Genomic DNA, 21,400 nt, shown 5'->3' on the forward strand with positions numbered 1-21,400 from the left:
ATAATCAACCTCATCCAGATAAAAAATAGCGGTGCCTTCAGCCACAGTTTGGATTGAGAGCTACTCATAGCCTCCCAGTAGTGGGCTTGCTGGAGTCTGTTAGCAAAACACTTCACAGCATCCATTTTAACATGTGTCCACACACTAACAGGTTCTGTCCTGCAGCCAGCCCCACTAGGAGACCTTCACTGCAGCTTTGAATTTTGGGGCAGAAGACTCATGCCCATGTATTACTTATATAACCTAAGGAATCATACGGAGACCTTCTTCCCAGTGCGTTATTTCAAATGTTGGTACCTTCCAGCTCACAAGACAGGCGTGTGTTCTGTGAAAAGCACCACTTTGCTTCCCACACAATAGAAATCTCTAACGAGCGTTTCCCTGACGATTTTATGTAATCCACTTTCCTCACACGATACACAATGCAGCTCCCCCTCCCCATGACTGCAGCGTGACAGCTAAATACTCAGAAGCACCAGAGACTGCCTAATAATACTTCTGCACAGAGGTCTCCATAAGTGTGCCTGAAATGGACTTTTTTTCCTATGTGGTATCATTTAGCAGCAAAACAACATCCACGACATCAGGAACATTTTAAAAATGAAAGTAACAACTCTAAGAGACACTTACAGTATGAATTACTTTTAAGCCATCTACCGCAATGTCCCACGCTTAGGTGGAACCATCTAGACGCTTTCTACCTACTTTTGGACCCTGGTTAGCTTTGCAAACATGTCTCAATTTACTTCCTTGTTTGTGGAACTGCATCTTCAGCAACACTGTTGGTAGGAGCCAGCAGCCCCTCAAGACCAGGGGAATACTCCTTACTGCCAGAAGAGATCTTATTGTTCAGCAACCCTCTTCCAAAGTACAGGGTTAAACACCATGGATCAGGCACCAGCAAAAGGCTAGATGCGTGAGCTGCTTTACCCTTAAATATCTCTCTCTCAGATGAAGATTTGCTTCCCCTCACCCAGGTCTAGACTTTGCATGGCCATCCTGCAACCAGGAACCACTCAGACAGTGGCTGCTCAGTGGCCCAGATGTGGCTACATTTGCTCTGTTACCCATCAGTTGTTTTACCCTGATAGAAATCCCATAATGAGTGGTTAGCTGCCTTTAAATGCGATATAAATTATCCTTGACATAGCTGAGGTATGACCCACAGAAACCACACTGTGCAAAGGGGAAACTACTTGAAATTTTCATCTCAACCCTGCCTAGACTATTAAGAAAAGGTCTTGCATAATGGGAATAACTTTTTATGCCGTGTTTGAAATAAAGCACTTTTTCACTTAGCTGCTATTACGAGTTTGAACTTCACAGCAGACAATCCATGGTTCTTGATAGCATGACCACAAAAAATTAATTCTGTGAAGATTTTTGTTATATAAAATCATGCTATTTTGACATAAGAAAATTGAGAGGATATTAAAATCCATCTGTTTTAGAAAACCACAGAGAAGGGCTTACATAAAGCAGGTTTCTTTTGAAACCTGTGGGGCTAATTCATGCTCTACCAAGATTAAGAAAATTAATGGCCTCCTAGAAAGACATAAATGAAGATCTGCCCTGTTTCCCACAGCAGGTGAATGACAATTATGCAATGTCAGCGTGGTTGCTTAGAGCTGTAACTCTCCTGAACACACAGGAAGTCGCACGTGTTGGTGCAAAGAGAAGATGCAGGCACTTTATGACCTTTTCTGTTTGTTTCAGAATCATCAAATGTCAGTTTTGTCAATGATTTCAGACACTCAAGATTCCATAAAAACACAGAGAATAAATGACCCAGAGTTTGGCACTTTCAAATAAAAATTTCACAGCAGTGCTTTTATGCAATTAGCTGTTTTGAATTAATAAGAGTTAATAAATAATTAAATCATAATGTGTGCTGAAGAAAGTTGTATTCAAGTAAGCATTTAAAAGGCTGCCTATTTATTTTGTCATTCCTTGCACAGAGTAATTAATCATTTACAATGTTTTTGAAGTATTTAAGAGTCAAGTAAGCAGGTGCTGCTATTTAATCACAGGACTGCACCAGGCTTCTGCTGTGACAATTTCCTGTGCACAGAAGGGGAAGACTGAGAAATCACTCTCTTTTTGGTGTGGTTATCCCAGTTCTACTATTTAAACTATGGAAAAGGATTTTTAAAGCAAAGTCTAGTGATTAAACTTGGGCATAAAGGCTTCAAAGACTCCCCATATCACCAGAGACATATTGAGCAACCTTGGAAAAATCTCTTCCCCTCTCTATATTGCTTCTGTTTTTCTATTAGAACGATGAGGAAAATTAGCTACCTTCTTGGCTAGAAAAAGACTATGAATAGACAAAGAAATTTTTATTATATTAATTAGAAACTGTCTAGCATGAACATACGAGGAACAGTCTCTCTCAAGGTTAGTCCGAGAGAAAAAAAAAAATATCCTGCTTGCTCTCCCATTAACTAAATCCAAGCACCCCAAGACACTGTGGGAATGCTTCCCTTCGTGGTACATTCCCCCCTGCCATGTTTTTGGGGTTTTTTTTGGTGTGTTTTGTTTTGTGGGGTTTTTTGGGGATTTTTGGGGGTTTTTTTTAAACACAGAGAAGTGCATCACATTTCACCACAGCTGACAAAACTGACAGTTCCCCACATCTTTCTGCATTATTTAAACATCATCTGTTTTCGTACAGCTAGGAATGTTCTGAAAGAAAGTGTCATTTCCCATGGGTAAGAACATTTTAAAGAGTTTTTGACTATAACATGGTCGCCTCCCAAAAAGAAGAGGTGTGTAACAAGTAGGAGAAAATCAGAAGAAAAAAATACCCTTATTACAAGTAACTCCTTTGAACTAGAACATTGTTATATGTGGATTTGAAATGCAAAGTCTAGAATTCAGATAGCTTAGTTTCAAAAGCTGCATAGAGGCAAAAGGAATAGATGAAAGATAAGGGTTTGGGAGAAAGAAGACAGTGTAGATGGCACCTTCAGAGCTTTTCCAAATCGTTGAAGTTTTCATTTCTTAAATACTAGGGCAAGGACTTGGTATTACACAGCAGCTGCAGCATAGCAAGTAACAGGTAATTCAAGTATCCCACCCCACAGAAAACTATGTGCAGAAGGCTGACCAGAAGAATCATCATTTCCCTTGTTTAGTAAAAAATGGTTATGGCCCTTTGTCTCCTCAGAAACCACACACTCCTTGGCGAATCTGCCAGCAGCTTGCATAGTTGGTGCTGAACAAGTAAGCCTTCAATGCAGCCAGAGGCTGCAACAAGGTTTGGGAAAGGCTCACGGAGCAGACAAATCCACCACAGGGAAGCAGCGCAGTGAGAGAAGACCGGGCCTGCTCCCACCTCTGCTTCAAGGCGGGAATCTCTGTGGGTTCTGGCTCCAGGATTTCATAGGCCAAGTTAACATCTTCCGTTTCACGAAGCAGCGCGTAGATGGGCTCAATCTGCTCGTTAAATCTTGCCACGAGTGTCCTTGCATCCTTTTTCGGCATCGCCGACTCATCTTCTTCCACTTCGGTCTCACAGAAAGTACAGCGGAAAGTTCCTAAAACGAAAAAAGTTGCAAAGCACTGGAAGGAAAGCAACAGGCCCTGCTCTTTGTACAGCCCTTTAAACAGCAGTGCTTTGCTGTTTTCTTAGCTTGATGCTAAATAGCTTTTCTCCCCCTGACAATCCCTTCCCACACACAGTGTACCTGGTTGTTATTATTTAAGCAGAAAACAAAGCAAGCATTTTGATGCCATTCGGTGATACCCAGTTGGGTACAGTTTCTCGCTCTGAAAAGCCCAGATAGGCTGCAGCACCTCTACTGAGACATCGCCTAATCCCATTCCCTCTTTTTTGCTGCACATTTTAAGCATCAGCTACGACTGGGCTGTGATAAAAGGCTTTACAACATACCCTTAGGAGTTCAACTTATCTGTTTCAGGTGGTTGCACTGGTATCTCCCAGGCCACGTGAAGAGGCTAATTACACAAGGAAGCAGGGTGTACTTTTACACTGCACCAACCACCCTGCAGTAACTCCTAGTATTACCATTTTCATGCTGCAACTAATGCAAAAAAAGATGGCTTCTCCTTCTGTTTCTGGGACAAAATATGCAGAATAGCCATTACTGCAGAGTTGCAAATGCAAAAACATATCCTACCTAACACCCATATATTCATTTATTGAAACTGAGAATGGCAAGATAAGAATCATATGAATGGCAACTAAGAATAAGCTCCTTTTAAAGACCTCCTCAGGATGTATAAAACCAGGTCAAACATAATGGCAAATGAAATGGTTGCATGGCAATGCAGTTTCAAAAAACCTACTGAACTTCTGCACAGCAGGCTTTTCAGTTTCATCGCTCCATCTGCAAGGACATGCACAGTAGGACCTTACCATATGGTCCACTATGAGGGGAGCAGCACAGTGTAATGACTTATCCTTCCAAGTGCTGGACTGAGAATGTATCGCTGCCTCCTCAGAACACTTACATCCAGAGAGCGATGCCCACAGGCTTCCCGATTTCTCTTGTCCCTGTGTGTTGTGTTGGTTTATATTTATTTATTTATTTATTCATTATGTGATTTATTCCGTGGCACCTATATACATCTACCATAATCTCTCAATACCCCAATGACGAAAGGAAATTATCTTTTTACTAACAGGGACCCTGAGGCTAGGTCATATCAGGGATATTATACGCTTATGTCTAAAAAATCAGTATTAGAATCAGTATTGAAGCCTGCTATACCACAGCAATGCTATGTACAAACACAGTCGAAAGAATGGGGCTTGCCCAGGGCACACAGGCATGATGTAATGAGACAGGCTGGCAAGCCAGGGCTTCTGGTATCTTGTTTTGCTGCTCACACAGATTTGCTAGTCTTGTCACTTCGTTTTTCAGTGTATCTCTTTCTCTGCCTGTAAGACAGCGATAAAAACAGACCTAACTTCTTCACTGATGTCTGTGAGAGCCAGACAATGCCTGCACGCTTCTTGGAAAACACACATAACACTGTTTGTGACAGAAGGTAGATCTGTCACCTCTCACCATAGTCTGTAGAGATGCAGTTTTCTACCTTGGCACCATCTGAAGTAACTTTTGCTGATTGTTTCTCATATTAATGCGAGTGTGTTGTATATGTGGCCTGCAGTATGTACACATTTCCTGCAATAAACTCTCTCTTTAGAAAGTTTGTCTCATCTACATGTAAGAGCTAGAGCACTGAACAACAGCAGTATGCAAAGTAAAGGATAAGTGGATAAAGTGCTCTTCTCTCCCATCCAAGCATGAAACACTCTGCTTATTTTTTCAGGCTGTAAAAATTGCCCCTACCGATTAAAAACCTGCACATTATATAAGCTGTCAGCCCAGCAAGCACTGAAGCCAAAGTTTGGTCTCCTTATCCCACATCTGAGACTACTGGCATGACAAACTGGCAAACAAGTTGAATCAATTTAAAATAATTAGCACATCTCAGTTCCCCCAATGGACAAAGTGAACAAACACAGGTTAATGAGGAAAACTCTCCTCTTTTTACACCACCCCAAAAGTCCTGTTACATGTTCCTGAGATAGCTCAGACTTTTCACACTTCCTTCTGTGAAGCCCATGAGTATTTGCAAAATATTAAGATTGTAGGGAGAATGGTTCCAATTCAGAGTACCAAAAAATCAGAAAGTAAATACAGCTCTAATGAAATGGAACTCCTAAAGCTATCACGGATTTGCTGCAACTTCCACCCCTCAGGGTTCTTAATAAGCACACATTAAAAAAAAAAAAAGTTAATAGATGAATTAAGAATCTGGGAATGAGTGAAATGACAAGCTTCCTCCATTAATATGCTGATTTTTTTGAGGTGATGCAGCATTTTACAAGAGGTGTGTGTGATTAGAGAACTGGGAAGTTGCCCTGCCATGGCAGATGGCATTTATCTGTTGCAAACCTCTTTCGTTAAGATTTTAAGAGGTTACAAAATGTCACCAGAGCTTTTATGACATGGCTCATCACATCAGAAGTGACACATGTTCCTCACAGATATGAACTGCATGTGACAAACGTGAAGTGGAAGCCATCCCAAGGCTGAGAATGGCAACGTTCCCACTCCAATGATGCATTTCCTTCAACCCTTACACAACTGATAGTTTTCCATTCAAATACACTGCATAAACCAGGACAAGTAGATGTCCTGGAGTGAAGAGACAAGAGGCTTTCCTCCATTTTGCAAAACCTAATGGAGAGCACATACATCCCCTCTTTTCCACACATGCTCAGACACTCAACAAACCTCTCTGGCTGCACGTTAAAAGCCAGCCATCTGAAAGAGATCTCATCTGCTCCCAGATTCTCCAGGGCAGATACACTGGTAATCTGGCTCCCCAAGGCATACTAAAATTAAAGCAGCTCAAGCTCTGAAGTATAGGGCCAGAATATTGAGAGATAATTCCTAATGACTTGATTTCACTTGAGAGAAGGAAAAGGTCAACTGCCCACGCGCATTGCACGCATCATGTCCATGCTGCATCTGCTATAATTAAGAGATTCAACTGGATATAGCCTTCCTAAGTCTGAGCCCTTCTCAAAAGGGTTCACGCTTCATCTCCAGTCCAGCAAGGTGTCTTCCATCCACTCTGTCCTTTGCGATACTGCCCCAGACTCTTGCTACTCTGATACTTAGAAACCACTTAATTTTCAGCCTAAGCTTATTCCTATTCATTTCAAACCTATTTACTGTTTTGTCAAAAACTGTACCTCAGCTCAGCTAGTCTCTTTTAATCCTTCAGGTACATTTACCAACTGCTGTCTTACTCATCCCTCCACCTTCACTTTGCAAGGCTCAATAAGCCACACATTTTTCTTTGCCTTTTAAAACTGGCCAATCATTGCTCCAATCATTCTATCAGCCCCATTGGGCACTTCCTCCAGTTTGCTCTCATCTTTCTGCTATGAAGCTGAAAGTATACACAAGTGTCCAGATGAGTTCTCCCAAAAGCCCAGTGGCATTAGTGCTTCTCTGATAGCCGCTGAGACCTTTTAAGATCACAGTGTAACAGATCATGAAAGTGCTGCCTCGATTATCAATGTGTGATTATCGCAAGATCTAGCAATGCTCCCAGGTCCTTCTTCCTCCTCTGTAGTTTCCAGTTGATAAGCTTCACATTATTTATAGAAGACATCTGCATTAGATGCTAGGTGTGTGACACTGTACTTTATACTATAATCTTTCAACTTCTTTTTATTCCTTCAGCCTTCATCCTCATCCAATTATTTATTCTTGACTGCATCACAAAACATTAAGCTAATTTATTTTCAAAATCTCCCACAACGTTCTTTTAGAAGTAGCATTATTACCGTTACATGGAGAGTGAGCTAAAGCACAGATGGCACAATTTCAGAAATATCTGCTGATTTGAGCAGTACTTGATTTGACATGACTAAGAAACGCTTTTCTGAAACTTCTGTTTCAGAAAAGAGCATGCAGTATTTTTCCAATCTTCTTCCAAGCTCTAGAACTGGGCATCTCAAATGAGTTAGGAACAACAGCTAATGATAGCCTTTGAAAAGTTTAGCTCAAAATGACTAGTCCAAGACCACACAGAAACTCAGCTGGCCTGAAGGATAAGATCATGTTCCTGTAGCTACTACAAACATTTTCTTCAAGAAATTCCCTCACTCTCACGCTGCACTTTTTTCTTTCCACAAAAAAGACAGAAAAAAAAGTGCATTATATGTGCACAGCTCATCTCTGTTACTGAGCAAAGCACACATTTTGTGGGGGAAAAAATTACGTGCTAGAGAAAAAGTTACAGGATGTATAAGCAACTTCAGTTTCAGCACTCTCTAACCCCGAGTGCTTCATGTGATGTTAAAAAGAGAGTATTAAGACCTTGAGGAAAGTAGTTTCTTGGGTTCCTACCAAGAGGAAGCTGGAAAAATGCCTCCCACCATGTGATGCTGTGCTGACAGCCATATGGTTGATCTCCAAACCTGAAGTGCTCGGTTCCACACCGGCCTCCATCATTTGACTGAGTGGAATAACAGAGAAGATCACAACCTGCTTGTGCTGCGCGACTCGGCTGCACAGGGACCTGGGTTGCCTTGCCAGCTTGCTTCCTGGCAACAACGGGAGGATGAGAAGGAAACACCTTGGGTCCTGTTCTAGCTTCTCAGAAGAAATGTGCTTTGTGGGAACCTGCTTTCTTACCTGCTTGCCCCAAGCCTGAGGTTTCCTACCCAGTCCTTCTGATCCGCTCCCATCCCAGTTCCTGGCTTTTCCCTGCTCTGGTGGTCCTGTTCTCGCTAGCAAGTCCTGGTCCATCTAGTTCTGCTTTCTCAGTGTGGTTTTCTCTCATGTCTCAGACTTCCCTGTCCAACCTTCTTTTCCTGGGCTGCTTTTTCCAATCCTAGCCTCTCCCCACTCCCGTGGCTCTCTGCCCCACACTCTTTGATGAGCTAATTTTGCTTCTGAACTTTAGCCCCACTCAACAGATTAATTTCCTGTTTCAAACCAGGGAAATTAAAGATCTTTTAACAGCACAACCTGTCATTCAGAATACTCTAACACAGGCAAAGGAATATACATTTCTCCAGTCTCCTCCTCCATTTTCCCATCTGCCCATTCTTCAAAATGGCCAAACAGGTTTTTGACTAAATTCTCCTAAGGGATTTAAACTTTGTTGGATGCATAGAATACAAAACCTCAGCATAAAGTGAGTGTATTACAAAGTTTTGAACAGAACAAAAAACACAGAGCAATTCCTACGCCCGTCCTCCACAAACGATCCAAGCTCATGTAATGGAAATACTTAGCAGTATAAGTAATAGGCAGTGCTGTCAGTACAAATTATAATTAACTTCCTTTCATTTCTCATTGATTTTCAAGATTTAGAGGGCTGTTTACGACAGTACCTAAAGGCATTTCTCTCCTGAATCATTAAAGACACAAAATAGGAGGCCGAATGGCTAGAACAGACCTGGATCATTAGTTAACCATAACATATTCCATACTAGGATGTAAGGATACTCACAGAAGCAGCAATCTGAGGGTTTAAATTGAAGCAAAGAGAATTTTAATGCCTTTAATGGACCAAGCTAGTAACAGAGATAATTTTTAGAAGAGTTGATTATACACTGAATTAATGATAATGCAGATTAGACTGTAAGACCTGTTGATCTCTAGTGACTCCCAGACTTACAGACTTCTCAGCCCTCAGTGAACTGTCCTTAGCATCTCAACGAGAAAGCAACCTAGTGTGTTAGAGTGGGAAAAATGCTCCTGCCCCACAGAAAGACAAGTTTCTGCAGATTTTATCAGGTAGCTTTCCCTGGCTCCATCTCTATTTTCTCCCCATATTGGAGATCTATAGTCCCAAGTACATTTGTATTCACATTTGACTTGCAAAACTCCAGTTGTTTGAGGGAAAAAATAGAGAAACCCACCAATAAAATCTGTCTGCTGAAAAACACAGCAATACTGTTTTCTCTTGCAAGTAATTCAGTGTTCCTATGCATGCATTAAAAGAGCCAATTACAGAGCACAGTGTGTTACATAAACTGTAATGCCACATCTCATCTTTCTGAGACAGTTTTCATGGTCCACTGGATCTCAGCTCTTGAGGACACTCCACAGCCCAGGGCTGACTGCAGTCCTCTATCTTGAAAAGTGACACAAAAAGTGCATGTTTTTGTATTAATCCTGTCTGGGATAGTACAGAGTGGTGATGGTACAAGAATAAACACTGGACCATATGTAGGAAATCATAGAATCATAGAATGTCCTGATTTGGAAGGGACCTACAAGGATCATTGAGTCCAACTCCTGTCCCTGCATATGACAACCCCACAGTTCACACCATGTGTCTGAGGGTGTTGTCCAGTCTCTTGAACACTGTCAGGCTTGGGGCTGTGACACCTCCCTGGGGAGCCTGTTCCAGTGCTCCACCACCCTCTGGGGGAAGAACCTTTTCCTAATGTCCAACCTAAACCTCCCCTGGCACATCTTCCTGCCATTCCCTTGGGTTCTGTCATTGGTCACCAAAGAGAAGAGATCAGTGCCTGCCCCTCCTGCTCCCCTTGTGAGGAAGCTGTAGATCGCAATGAGGTCTTCTCTTAGTCTTCTCCAGGCTGAACAAACTAAGTAACTTTAGCTGCTCCTCATACAGCTTCCGCTCCAAATCCTTCACCAACTTTGTGGCCCTCCTCCAGACACTCTTAGCGTTTTGGGAAGATTTACTAACCCACTTCTGGAATGAAACATCCATCTTTGCCATTGAAACCGAAAACATATCAGTCTTCATCCCAAGCATCTGAAAAGGCTTGTTTTAAAATTTCTCACTGTGGAGAAGATAAGGTATATTGCAACTGAGATGAACAACATTGGTCAGAGGAGGTGACAGCACAAAGCCAGAACATGACTGTGATATCTGAAAGCAGAGAAGTGAAAAGTACTTGGGACGGTGCTGCCCAGAGGAGGTGGTCAGTGCAGGGGCTGTAGCGTGAAGCTGAGTATGCAGCACTCCGGTGAATGGTGCTGCAACCAAACCGGGGCAGTGTTGACCACTCTGACACTTAGCAGGTGAGGCCTGTGCAGAAGTGAACGTGGACTGCTAAATACAGCATCCTGCTCCACAAACTGACAGATCTCTTTGTAACAGGCTAAGAAACTACAGCATCTACTCTGTCCCTCTCTACCTTACTTGAAGAGGTACTTCCAGGTACATACAATTAGGATTATGGGCAAGAAGGATTGCAACAACCAATACTAAAGGCTGCTTGACGCATGCTATTATCAGATCCCAGATTGAAATTTGCTAAAACATCTTTTGTATCGTAATTCTGCTTCAGATGAGCAAGGAAGTGTGTGGAGTGCATATTTATAAAATGTCAAGCACAATGGTTCAGCTAGAAACAGGGCTAGGAACAAATAATGTAACTAATACTGTTATCTGAAGAGAGATTTTTATCTATGAATTTTTCTGCAGTATGTGAATTCCTAAGAAAGTTGTGTTATCTACTGTTTATAAATGGGATCGAGACCCCAAAATGAAGAAAAATTCTTCTATACTTTCTATGCCCCAAATGTAGATCCAGTTTCTTCCAGGTATGTATATATTCTAGCACAAATGCCACTGAGTCAATAGCAATGAGATCGATACTTCTCAGTATCAGACCATAAGGTTTTAAGACAGTTTTCAGTGAATTAGGGAAATATCATTCACCTGGGAACAGCTTGTTTTCACTGATCTGTTCAACATAATATGGGACTATATGGTGAAGGCAGGAGGATAAAACGCAGTTCAGCAGCAGCGTTCAGCTGTCTAGCCTACGTGTATAACAGGTTTGGGAAGAAGTCATATACTTCTACCCTCCAAATCAGCCTTCAAAAAGGTTTAGTCTATGAATTCAGTGAGTGCAAAAATCACTATTTGAGCATACAATTCAACACCATTTCAAGATACACCTCTGACTTTTGATTACCTGATTTTGAGCCTTAATAATGCTGCTTAAACATTTTTCTTGTTTCATATAGATTCAGAGTATTGAATTGCCCATCAGGTATTAAACAGAGAGTAAACATTTCATTTGGGATTAATGTCAATCAGTTTCTTTACAAAGCTTCTATTATTGTAATATAAATGTAGCAGACACAGCATTTCAGGGCACTTCTGCAGTAGCACTATTTCTGATTCAGATGAGGTAATTCTGCCAGAAACGTGTTCAAGAGGGTTCAAAACTACAACTTGCCAACATATGAAAAATGATCAAAACAATTTGTTTAAAAAATGAAAACAAGATGGCAACTTAAAAAAAACAAAAAAAAAGAGAGAAAGGCACACTCAAACACAGAGCAGGTTTAGCAATAGATGAAGAAATATATTTTATAATTGCCATTAACAACTGTCTCACTATAATCAGAAGGAAATTTCACTTAGCCAGTGCATATGTTCATGTATTATTTATTCTCCCTGAGAGCAGTGTGTAAATGTATAAAAATTGAGGGACTGGCAGTCCTGGAAAAAGAAGGTCTCTCTCTCTCTCTCTGTTAAGCTGCAGAGCGGATTTTATTCAGGCAGTCACATTATCCTAGGCATAATTTGGAAAAATGGTGGCGCTGAAATGTTATTACAGATGGCCAAGAATAGCATCCAGCACTTGTTCTGGACCCTCTCAACACAAAATGAACCCTGCTGTTAACAATAAAAGTAGGAATTGCTAAGATAAGACACCCTTGGCAACACCTTTGAATACATAAGGACAGCATCGTCCTTCCCTGAAAATCTTGCACTAGGGACAGGGAAGCAGAAGGTTTCAGAGGCTTGTTCCAGATCTCCCTGTTTCAGGCAGTGGCAAACATGAAATACTTCCCATGCCTGAGATCCATTTGTTAAACCACACCAGCACTTCTGATTTTCTGGAAGAGATCTGTTCTTCCATGTTTGTTGTCACTACTGAATCCCTTTAGTAACATAAAATGTTTTCCCTGAGGAGAGGGATTTACAACTCTGGCACACCTACTCTGCTACTTGCCCAAAAAGGGCTTCAAATTCAATAGATAGTGGTTCAGAAATGCCAACAACTGAAACCCTTTACTGCCAAATTCTCTTTGGAGTTAATGTGTGGCAAGAAAAATTCCCTACTGCATGAACTTGTTCCACAAAGCTACTAGGGCCGCCAACAGAGAACAATATAGATTAATAAAAAAAAATTAAAAATGTCATTTTCTCCTCATGATAATAAACTCCAGTTAAAAAGAAGGGTACCTAAGGGAACACTCCATCGATGCTGAGACTTTGCATTTCATGCAAATCTGCTCATGTACACACAAGAAATCCATTATTTAAGAACAAAGAGCAAGAACAAAATCCTTAAACCATCGTCCCAAGGCAGTATTTGAAAGGCTAACAGGGCCAATGTCAGAAGCATGCATTTCCATAACTGTGCTTCAAGCAATGGCGGGTCTTGGGATGGTAGCAGCAGCAATGGGAAGGAAAAGGAAGCAAGGCAGCGAGCTCCAAGCCAGCACGTTTTTCCCAGCCTTATTTTCAATGGCATCACACAATGGGCCAACATCAAGAGGACAAACTGCTCCTCAGTCTACCGTCCCCTTTTTGTTTTCTGTGATGATTTGGAGGCTCTTCACAATGAACAAAGCAGGTTTTCCAGAAGCTGGTTACTTAAAAGCAGTCTATTATCAGAACAGATCTCCTGAAGGTCTGGAATAGCTCATGGGCAACATCTACCAGCGGTGTACTGGTGTAAGAGATCATGCTCCTAGCCTGCAGTTTTTGAAAGGTGCCTCAGCACTGCAAAAACATACAATAGTATGTTGACATTGAGGTTGAGCATTTCTCTCTGATTGACTTTCTGAGATTCACTTTTTGCTGGGAATATGAAGGCTGGTGCAACCTAACGTTTTCTACTGAACTAACTTGTATTCTCAGCTACATGAAAAAGATCCCCTTCTGGGACTTGTGCACATACCCTTTGCCTGGAAGTGCCACCTTTTAACTGCTGCCTTGTGCAGTATTTTTACAAATATGTGGATTCTTTTCATATTTCTCACATTTTATCACATGAAGCCTCACTTGTTACCTGCCATCAAGAAAACGGAAACATGCATGTATTCTTTTTTTGTACTTTTAGATATTCTTCTTGATAGTCATGCCACACCTTGTCTATTTTCTTCTTAATGCTATGCCTTTTAAAAACCAATTAGTGCAAAAGTTCTTCTTTCTTCTTTACTCTCAAAGGAAATCTCTTTTTCCCCTTCCTTGTGAAAACCGGGCATGCCAAATGAGACACCTCAAACCCAGTCATGGCTGGGAAAGGATTATAGGCGAGCCAGATATTGATCCTACCTGCAGGGCCCCCTGTATATTACACGGTGCTCAATGCTGTGGCCAGAGCCGGGATAAGGGAGTGAAGAGAAATCGAAAGAAGTATGATGGCAAAGCTTTCCCCGAAGATGGTGCACTCAGTGCCTGACAGCCCTTCTTCCCTCTCCATCCATGCAGAGCCATTAGAGTGATGGGAGAAGCACTGACAGCTTGGGCAGCACTTTGTGGCTGAGGGAGTGGTGGGCAGGAAGGACCCCATTTTCTCATTAATAGAAGAAAGAGAGCAAATGGGAAGAGAAGCTCTTCGGAACTGAGCTGAGCTCCAGACTTAAAGATGGTGCTGAAATGGCCCTGGGGGTAAAAAGTTGGGAGTTTCTAGGAATGCACAGATTCCAGGAGGTAACTTGGAAAACAACGGGAAGTTAACACAGGCTAAGCCTACAAAAATGTCAGAAAAAGAAAGTAAGGGGGGGAAAGGAATTACAAAGCACCAGATGGAATGTGTGGAAGAAGTCGCCAAGGCTGCTCAAATGCTGGCCCATAACACTAAGCAGGATCTCTGGTGAAGCCGGGACTGAGGTCTGGGTTAGTTCTCTCCCATGCTGCCTCAGAGAAAGAAGCAGCAGGGGAGATTTCTCTTTTACCTTCCCAGAGAATGATCTATCTGTGCCTTTTCTTTTGACTCTTGCAATGGGAACCACATGGGCCTACAGAAGTGAGAGGGACTAAAACAACAGCATGGCTTAGTGAGATGACAAGTGCCATGGGCACATGCTAAAAAACAAGATTACTGCTAACAGCCCTTCAAACACTGAATTCTCACCACTCTCACCTCTGCTACCTGTTTGGAAAAGAGGTGCTGTTTTCAATTATTGCTCTTTTTAGAGGAAAAAGATCTTCTACAGATCTTCTGCACTGCAATGTCTCGTCACAGGTTTCATGGTAAAAATAAGTAACGCTCACCAATGGCACCTCCACACTACAGGGTTTGTACAGAACCCTGTCTTACCAGCATCCAAACACTTAAAAAGATTTAAAGAGCAAGGCATCCCATGTGCACACAGCTTTCTTTAAACTATCCTCTCACTCCAGCAACTTGCATGCCAAAAAAAGCAGGTTGGAAGGTCAGGGACAATGAAATAAACTAGTTCCAAGATTATTTTGGTTATTAAACCACAAGTAAGATGGGACATTTCAGGTGTTAGCGCTGCAAAATGCTAAGAAACTGGCCCTTCCGAAGTGGCACACAGGAGAACTGGTAAGAAACAAAGACAGCAAGGCTAGTTTTCCAGTGCAGTCTGACCTATACATAACGAGAAATAATCCAGTGAAGTAATTTATTTTCATTCTCACCATCTGCAACACCAGCAAAAGAACAGGACTTATTAATATTAAGAGTGTTTCAACAGTGTTTCTGACCTAAAGATTGCTGCTGTCACAGAGAACCCGCTAGTGATTCGACATCTCACTCATGGAGCTGTTAAAGAGACAATGATGAAGCTTATAGTAACGCCAGACAATACAATAAAAAGCCTCCTTGACATCTGCAAATTTTGAGAGTCCAGAGGGACCACATCTCTTTATGTCATTCTCTCTTATTATTCTTTCTTATTTCTGTTTTAAATTCATTTCTTCTTTCTTTCTACTGCTAGCATCTCAAATCAGATCACCTGAAAAATAAGAGCCTAATTCAGCCTTGCCTTGTCTTACCCTCCTTGTTAGAGAGCCCTCAGATTATTTTGCATAGGAAATACCTCTTTAACAACCTAAAACAGCACTACCATTTAAAAAGAAAGTATAAAAGAGAAGAAGAGCAGTTAAAACTGTGAAGAAATAGCAAATTTCATCCCATCTTTTGTATTTTATAATGTGTGTTTGTGAATGTGCTATTTAAGGTAGACTATGTGGACCTGACAGTCTTAGGAAAAAAGTATTTAATATATCACCTGAAATGTCTTCCAAAACAAAAACATAAGTTATCCATAAATCACGTCCCAGCAAAATGTATCTTTGGACATCAGACTGGATGTACACTGAAAGGAGATGCCATGACAAGTGGCCTAGACAACAGAAGCTAAAGGCACAAAATAAGAAATCTAGTTTAACAAATGTTACTAAGTTAACAAAATAGACTAACAGGTTTAATTTGCTGTTGATTTCCATTAGAAAAACAATAACCAAAAATGTACTCCCTATTTCATAATTTGACCAACTCTACTAAATCTGACATCATTTCATTAACCTCTTCAGTCAAACAGAAAAAAAAAAAAAGGTAGGACGGATAAACTACTCTTCAGATCGCTCAAGCATCAAAAGTCTGGAGCTGTACCTCTGATTTTGCCTTTAAGCTCAATGGGTTAAGTCAGCTTTTGCCTTGTCTGTTTTCTGAGTGTAGAGAGAATTAACGTTTGTGAAGTGTTTTGGGCACAGCAAGTGTCAAGTCATTTCCTCTGACACAGACCACAAATCCAAATCAGGTGTATCCATGGATAATGTTTCATACTATACATATAGACAATGCTTGTGAAGGTCCCAGAAACCTCTTAAATGTTTTTATTTGTGATGATCTACAATTTCACCCAGCCAAAAGCAAGAAGAAAGCGACCATGTTTTCCAAGTTGCTGTTTAGGAGCTAAGCACACCTGTGGATATATAAAAAAGTATGAGTACATTTTAAAAAACCCAAACACACAAAACCAACCAACCAACCAACCAAAACCAACAAATATCACCAAAAAAATTCCTGTTTTTCTTCACATATAGTCTTTTCTCTACCAGTAACTTCTCATATCTTCAAAAACAAGTGCTCTCTGATAACTCATTTTTCAGAGCTGCTTCTCTCCTCTTCCTTCCCTTTTCCCAGGGGGAGCAGTGGCTCCACTGATCATGTGCAACAACAGCTCCTGATTAATTCTGATAGACAACCAGCAGTTAGCTGGCACATCATCATCATCGCCCTAGGATGAACAATAATCTGCCTCACCATCTGCTCCCAGATTTATTTTTAACCAGGCATTGCTCCCTCCAGTGCGGCGAGTGCGGCAGGAACAGCACCCTGCCCCCTGGAAGCGCTGTGCTGTGGGGTGGGGGGACATCCAGTCGTGTGCCACTGAGCATCACAGTGGATAGGAAACAGATGGATCGATGCACAAAAGGAAGGAGGAAAGAAAAATTGCTTCTTCTCTGTAAGGGTAAGCTACTGCCTGTTCTCTTCCAGCAGACAGCGAGTGCCTGCTGGTTTTTAAGTTCTTTGTGCAGGTTTCGTAACGTTAAATGGTCCAACGTGGCAGAAGTAGGGGGCGTTGATTTATGTTGACCATGTACTGATGGGAATATGCTTCCCCACTTTTACTGAAGACTGTGCAAAATTCCAATGTAAATATTTTTTGATCGCTTCGGTTCACCTCTGAAAGTTAAAACTATATAAGGTTCACAGACAGCTGTGCTGTTGTGCCAGTTAGTCTCAACCCACGACATTCCTTGTGTACCGTGGACGTCATTCACAAACTTGCTTTGAAGAGGAGAACCAAGACATTTCATGAGCACAGGAAGCGAGCTGGGAGCCATGGGAAGCACACAAGCACAGGTTGCAAGTGGGAAGGCAGCGAGAAGGTTCATTTTGTAACTGCATAGCCCTGCTCACTGCTTCTATGCTCACTTTTAGGTACAGAAGTACAAGTCCAGGAGGTGACAATTGCATTGTCACTGTGGCTGTGCCACTTCTGAGAAGTGCCGCTGTCACTAGCAAACCACTGCAGGTGGATGACGACATATTTGGAAACCAAAGTCACATTGTAATACAGACTTTAAAAGTAATCAGGTGGAGGCTAAAGCTTTGTGCAGCTGGTGGAATGAACTACCTATCTTTGATATTCTGTCAGCAAGATCTGATGACTGCACCACAGAACAGAGCGAACTGTTGTAAGCAGTCTTTGGGATATGAACAAGAGTTATCAAACTCTCAGAAAGACAAGCAGAGTAGCTATGAGGGATGTGAGAAAGAGCAGAAACATAAAGGGACCTTAGCAGGTCTCTGGTTCAGCCTCCTGTTCAAACCAGAGCTAGCTTTGCAAAGAGACCCAGCAGCTCATGACTTCATGCAGGCCATGTCTCAAAACCTTCCAAGGGTGGAGACCACACAATCTCTCTGGAGAACCTGCTACACTACTTGATCATCCATCCTCATGGTGAAAAGGTCTTATATTGGGTTGAAACCCCTCTTGTCTTGATTTATGCCCACTGTCTCTTGTCCCCCTACCAGGTACTACCGTGAAGAGTTTGGCTTTATCTTCCTGGTAGTCTTGTCTAAGTGCTTAAAGACAGCTATTAGATGCAAAGCAGTCTGATGCTGGGCTGTTCTGCAAAACTTTTTACAAGCAAACCAGGGAGAAAGGCTAAAGATGAATTTACACTAGGGAGGATGTACAACTGAAAAATATTCTCACTGAGCAGGTATCAGTACTTCAGTACGAGCTGGGACAACCCTACGAAGTGAGGCCCTGATGACAGTTAATACTTTCTACTGACTGGCGGATAACTAAATTTTGTGAATTTAATTCAAAATTTAGATGGCAGAAGGGGTTACAAATGCTTTGTGAGAAAATTGCAATTCTAAACGGAGAAATGTTTGGAATAAGTATTATAAAATTCAGTAGAGACAGGTATAAAATAGTGAACTTGAATTTAATAAAAAAAGGAGGGGGGCAGAAAGGGAAATTGTTTCAGCAGCACACTGTAGAAAACCTCAGGTTCATAATAAAGGACAAAACCAGGAACCAACAGTATTGTGCTGCAAAGAAAATAAAAGAAAATCTGGCTGATGTGTATATTAATAACTATGTCATGCAAAGCATTAGACAACAGTATGTTATCCTGCTTTACTCTGCCCTGCGAACATCTCTGCTCATAAATTGGGTGCAGCTTCAGATCCCACACTTGAAGGTGGGGATTGACTGCAACAATTCCAAAGGAACAAAATGACACAGCTTAACATGTTTCATTAGGGGAAAAACTGGGAAGACAGACTTGTTTCGTTTTAAGAAGGTGGTGGTAGGGAACAGCAAATTTTAGATACTTAGTATGTTACAGTAATGAAAACGGTGACAAACTGTTCTTCATTTTCACACATACACACAAAAGATTGATTACTCATGGCTTTAGTCTGGGGTAAAAAAAACCCTTTAGGTTAGGATATTAAGAAAAACAGAGGATAAGAAGCACTGGAATTTGCTACCGTGGAGGTTAAATTTAGCCAATCATCCTATTCTAAAGCAGGATATCTCTTCTAGCCCTGCACTGTATCTGAAAATGGCCTTCAGCATATTCTGAAATGCAGATATCTTTTATTGTATACTCATTCCCTACTTTGTACCTACTTTTCAAAGGAGAAACAAACATAACATTTTTAAAGCCATAAACATAAAATTGAAAATCCAGCATGAAAAAATTAAACAGAGCTTACCTCCCACTAGTGAGGGCTGTTTAATAAATAAGATTGCTAATAACAGATTTCCTTGGAAAATTTGATTCTGTGTCATCGTTCTGGTTCACAAACAAATGTTTTATCTCGTTTCAGGCTTTCTTCTGTACATTTTAATCAACAGATTGCCAATCTTAGGATATGGTTGTCCTCTATGCTTATGCTGAAAGCCAGTAAGCCAGGGTCACAGCAACTGAAGGATCCCAAACTGCACTTCTGGAGCCCTGCACTCCTTACTGAAACATCAGTGGTACAAAAACAGCATCCTGGTTCAATATGCGAAGTCCATGCAACAGCATGCACACAGACAGAACACCTGGTCCTTTTAGAAGACACTGGAATCATGGCAAATGATCAGGTCAACTGCCATTTTGCAAGCACAGCAGTCATTTGAGAGCTGTGAGATGTACCTTTCCCTCGCTGCAGGAAGCAACAATGTCTGAACAGCTGCACAGTGTAGTGATCCCAACCAGGAGGCCACTGCACACAGTCAGTGATCCACAGCAGAGTCAACCTGAGCAGCTGCAGGGCTGTGCTATACTGTATATGCCACTTGGCCTTCAGGCCCGTGCTGCACATACACGCTGCCCACTGGATAAACTTGGCCAGTTAATCATACCAGAGGACTCTCTAGGCAGCTGTCACACTTGTATCACCCAATCATGTCTTTAAGTGAGGCAGGATGCTCTCATGCAAACTTTCTTTCACTCAACAGCAGAAATTATTAATAAAATTTTCTTCTAAGAAACTCCTGTAAGAACGCTGAACATCATCATGCCAGCGAACCTCTCCATGGGTGGGGTTCTGTACACTGTGCTGTGCCTCCACTGGAGTTCAGAGATGTAAGATTGTCCATTCTCCCTTCTTTTTAGTTCCAATAAATTATATTTTATTCAATATGTCACAGAGTCTGAGTGCCTTTTTTACTAGGATCATAGCAAACACTTGTACCAGTGCTTTACACAGATCCTCTGCTAACCTGTTTAAGCAAAAGTCACAGCAGCGTTTTTTACTTTAACACAATATTTCATGTCTGGTTTGGCACTGAACATCTCATTATGCTCTTGTCCTGTTTTCCCAGTCTCCATCATGTGCGGGCTGAAAGAACAGTATAAAATTGTAGGCTGATTCCTATGAGAAATTCTTCATCTCACATTCTTTGTTATTGCTGCTAGCACTCTCAGAAGGTAGGTACATACGCATCCTTTGGGAGACTCTGGATAGAGTGACGTTGCTGCTTTCCAAGTGGCCTGGAAAAGAGCTTAATCAAGCTTGAATTCTTTTAAGTGATCACCACTGAAAAAACCCCAAATCAGTAACATTCTTGATCCTTTGCACTTTTAAACAGTTTCGGGGGTGAAAATAAAAACTTAAGATGAGGAATGTTACCAAAAAACATCTTCACACTCAAAACTCTGTCCAGAATCTGAGCCAAGATATGTATTATCTCAGTCGGCTGTGATTTTTAACAAATCAAAATAAAGCACAGTAGAATAATGACTAGCACAAAAATTATTCTAAGATCAAGTGATAGAGTTTGTTTTTATAAATCAAAGGGCTTTTCAATTAATAGTTTTCCTAATGTAAGTTAAAACCTATTATTTTTGGAGGACAGTTAAACGTCTCTTGTGGAGAAGACTGTTCTATACAAGAGTTTAACACGGACTAGACCATACGTGAGCTTAATTTCAACATATGCCAGTTAAATAGGTCTTCCAGAATCAGAGAATGAAACTGGCATTCATATGGTGCATATGACAGCTGGAGAGGACTCTTCCCACTGCACTTAAGCCACAAGGTTCCCTTTGTTGCCTCGGTCTCTGATTCTCACACATAAGCTTTCAACCTGCTTGTGGCTATTCCTCAGAGGCAGCTCTTCACACTCCCTCCATCTCTTGATGTAGAGGACAAACCCTTCCACCCTTCCTTCCTTCCTTGCCTGTCCCTTCTGAACAGCCTGTAGCCATCAATCACCACACTCTAGTCATGGCATCTGTCCCACCAAGTTTCAGTAAAGGCCACTAGGTTGTAATCTTCTAACAGCCTGGTGGCTTCCAGCTCCTGCTGTTTGTTGCCCATGCTGCGTGCATTGGTGTATAG

At 41.5% G+C, this 21,400-nt stretch overlaps 1 protein-coding gene across 3 annotated transcripts in view; it reads right to left on the reverse strand.

The window, feature by feature from the left end:
- The window catches only part of GTF2E1 (general transcription factor IIE subunit 1), a 53,835-nt gene that overhangs the window by 5,256 nt on the left and 27,179 nt on the right, over positions 1 to 21,400 (reverse strand). For all 3 annotated transcript variants that reach the window (XM_080363377.1, XM_080363375.1, XM_080363376.1), the window contains exon 3: positions 3,338 to 3,539. In XM_080363377.1, the coding sequence (XP_080219503.1) occupies positions 3,338 to 3,539 (202 nt within the window). The remainder of the gene's footprint in view (positions 1 to 3,337; positions 3,540 to 21,400) is intronic.

The sequence above is a fragment of the Nesoenas mayeri genome (assembly GCF_963082525.1).
Source record: "Nesoenas mayeri genome assembly, chromosome: 1".
Classification (NCBI taxonomy): Eukaryota; Metazoa; Chordata; class Aves; order Columbiformes; family Columbidae; genus Nesoenas; species Nesoenas mayeri.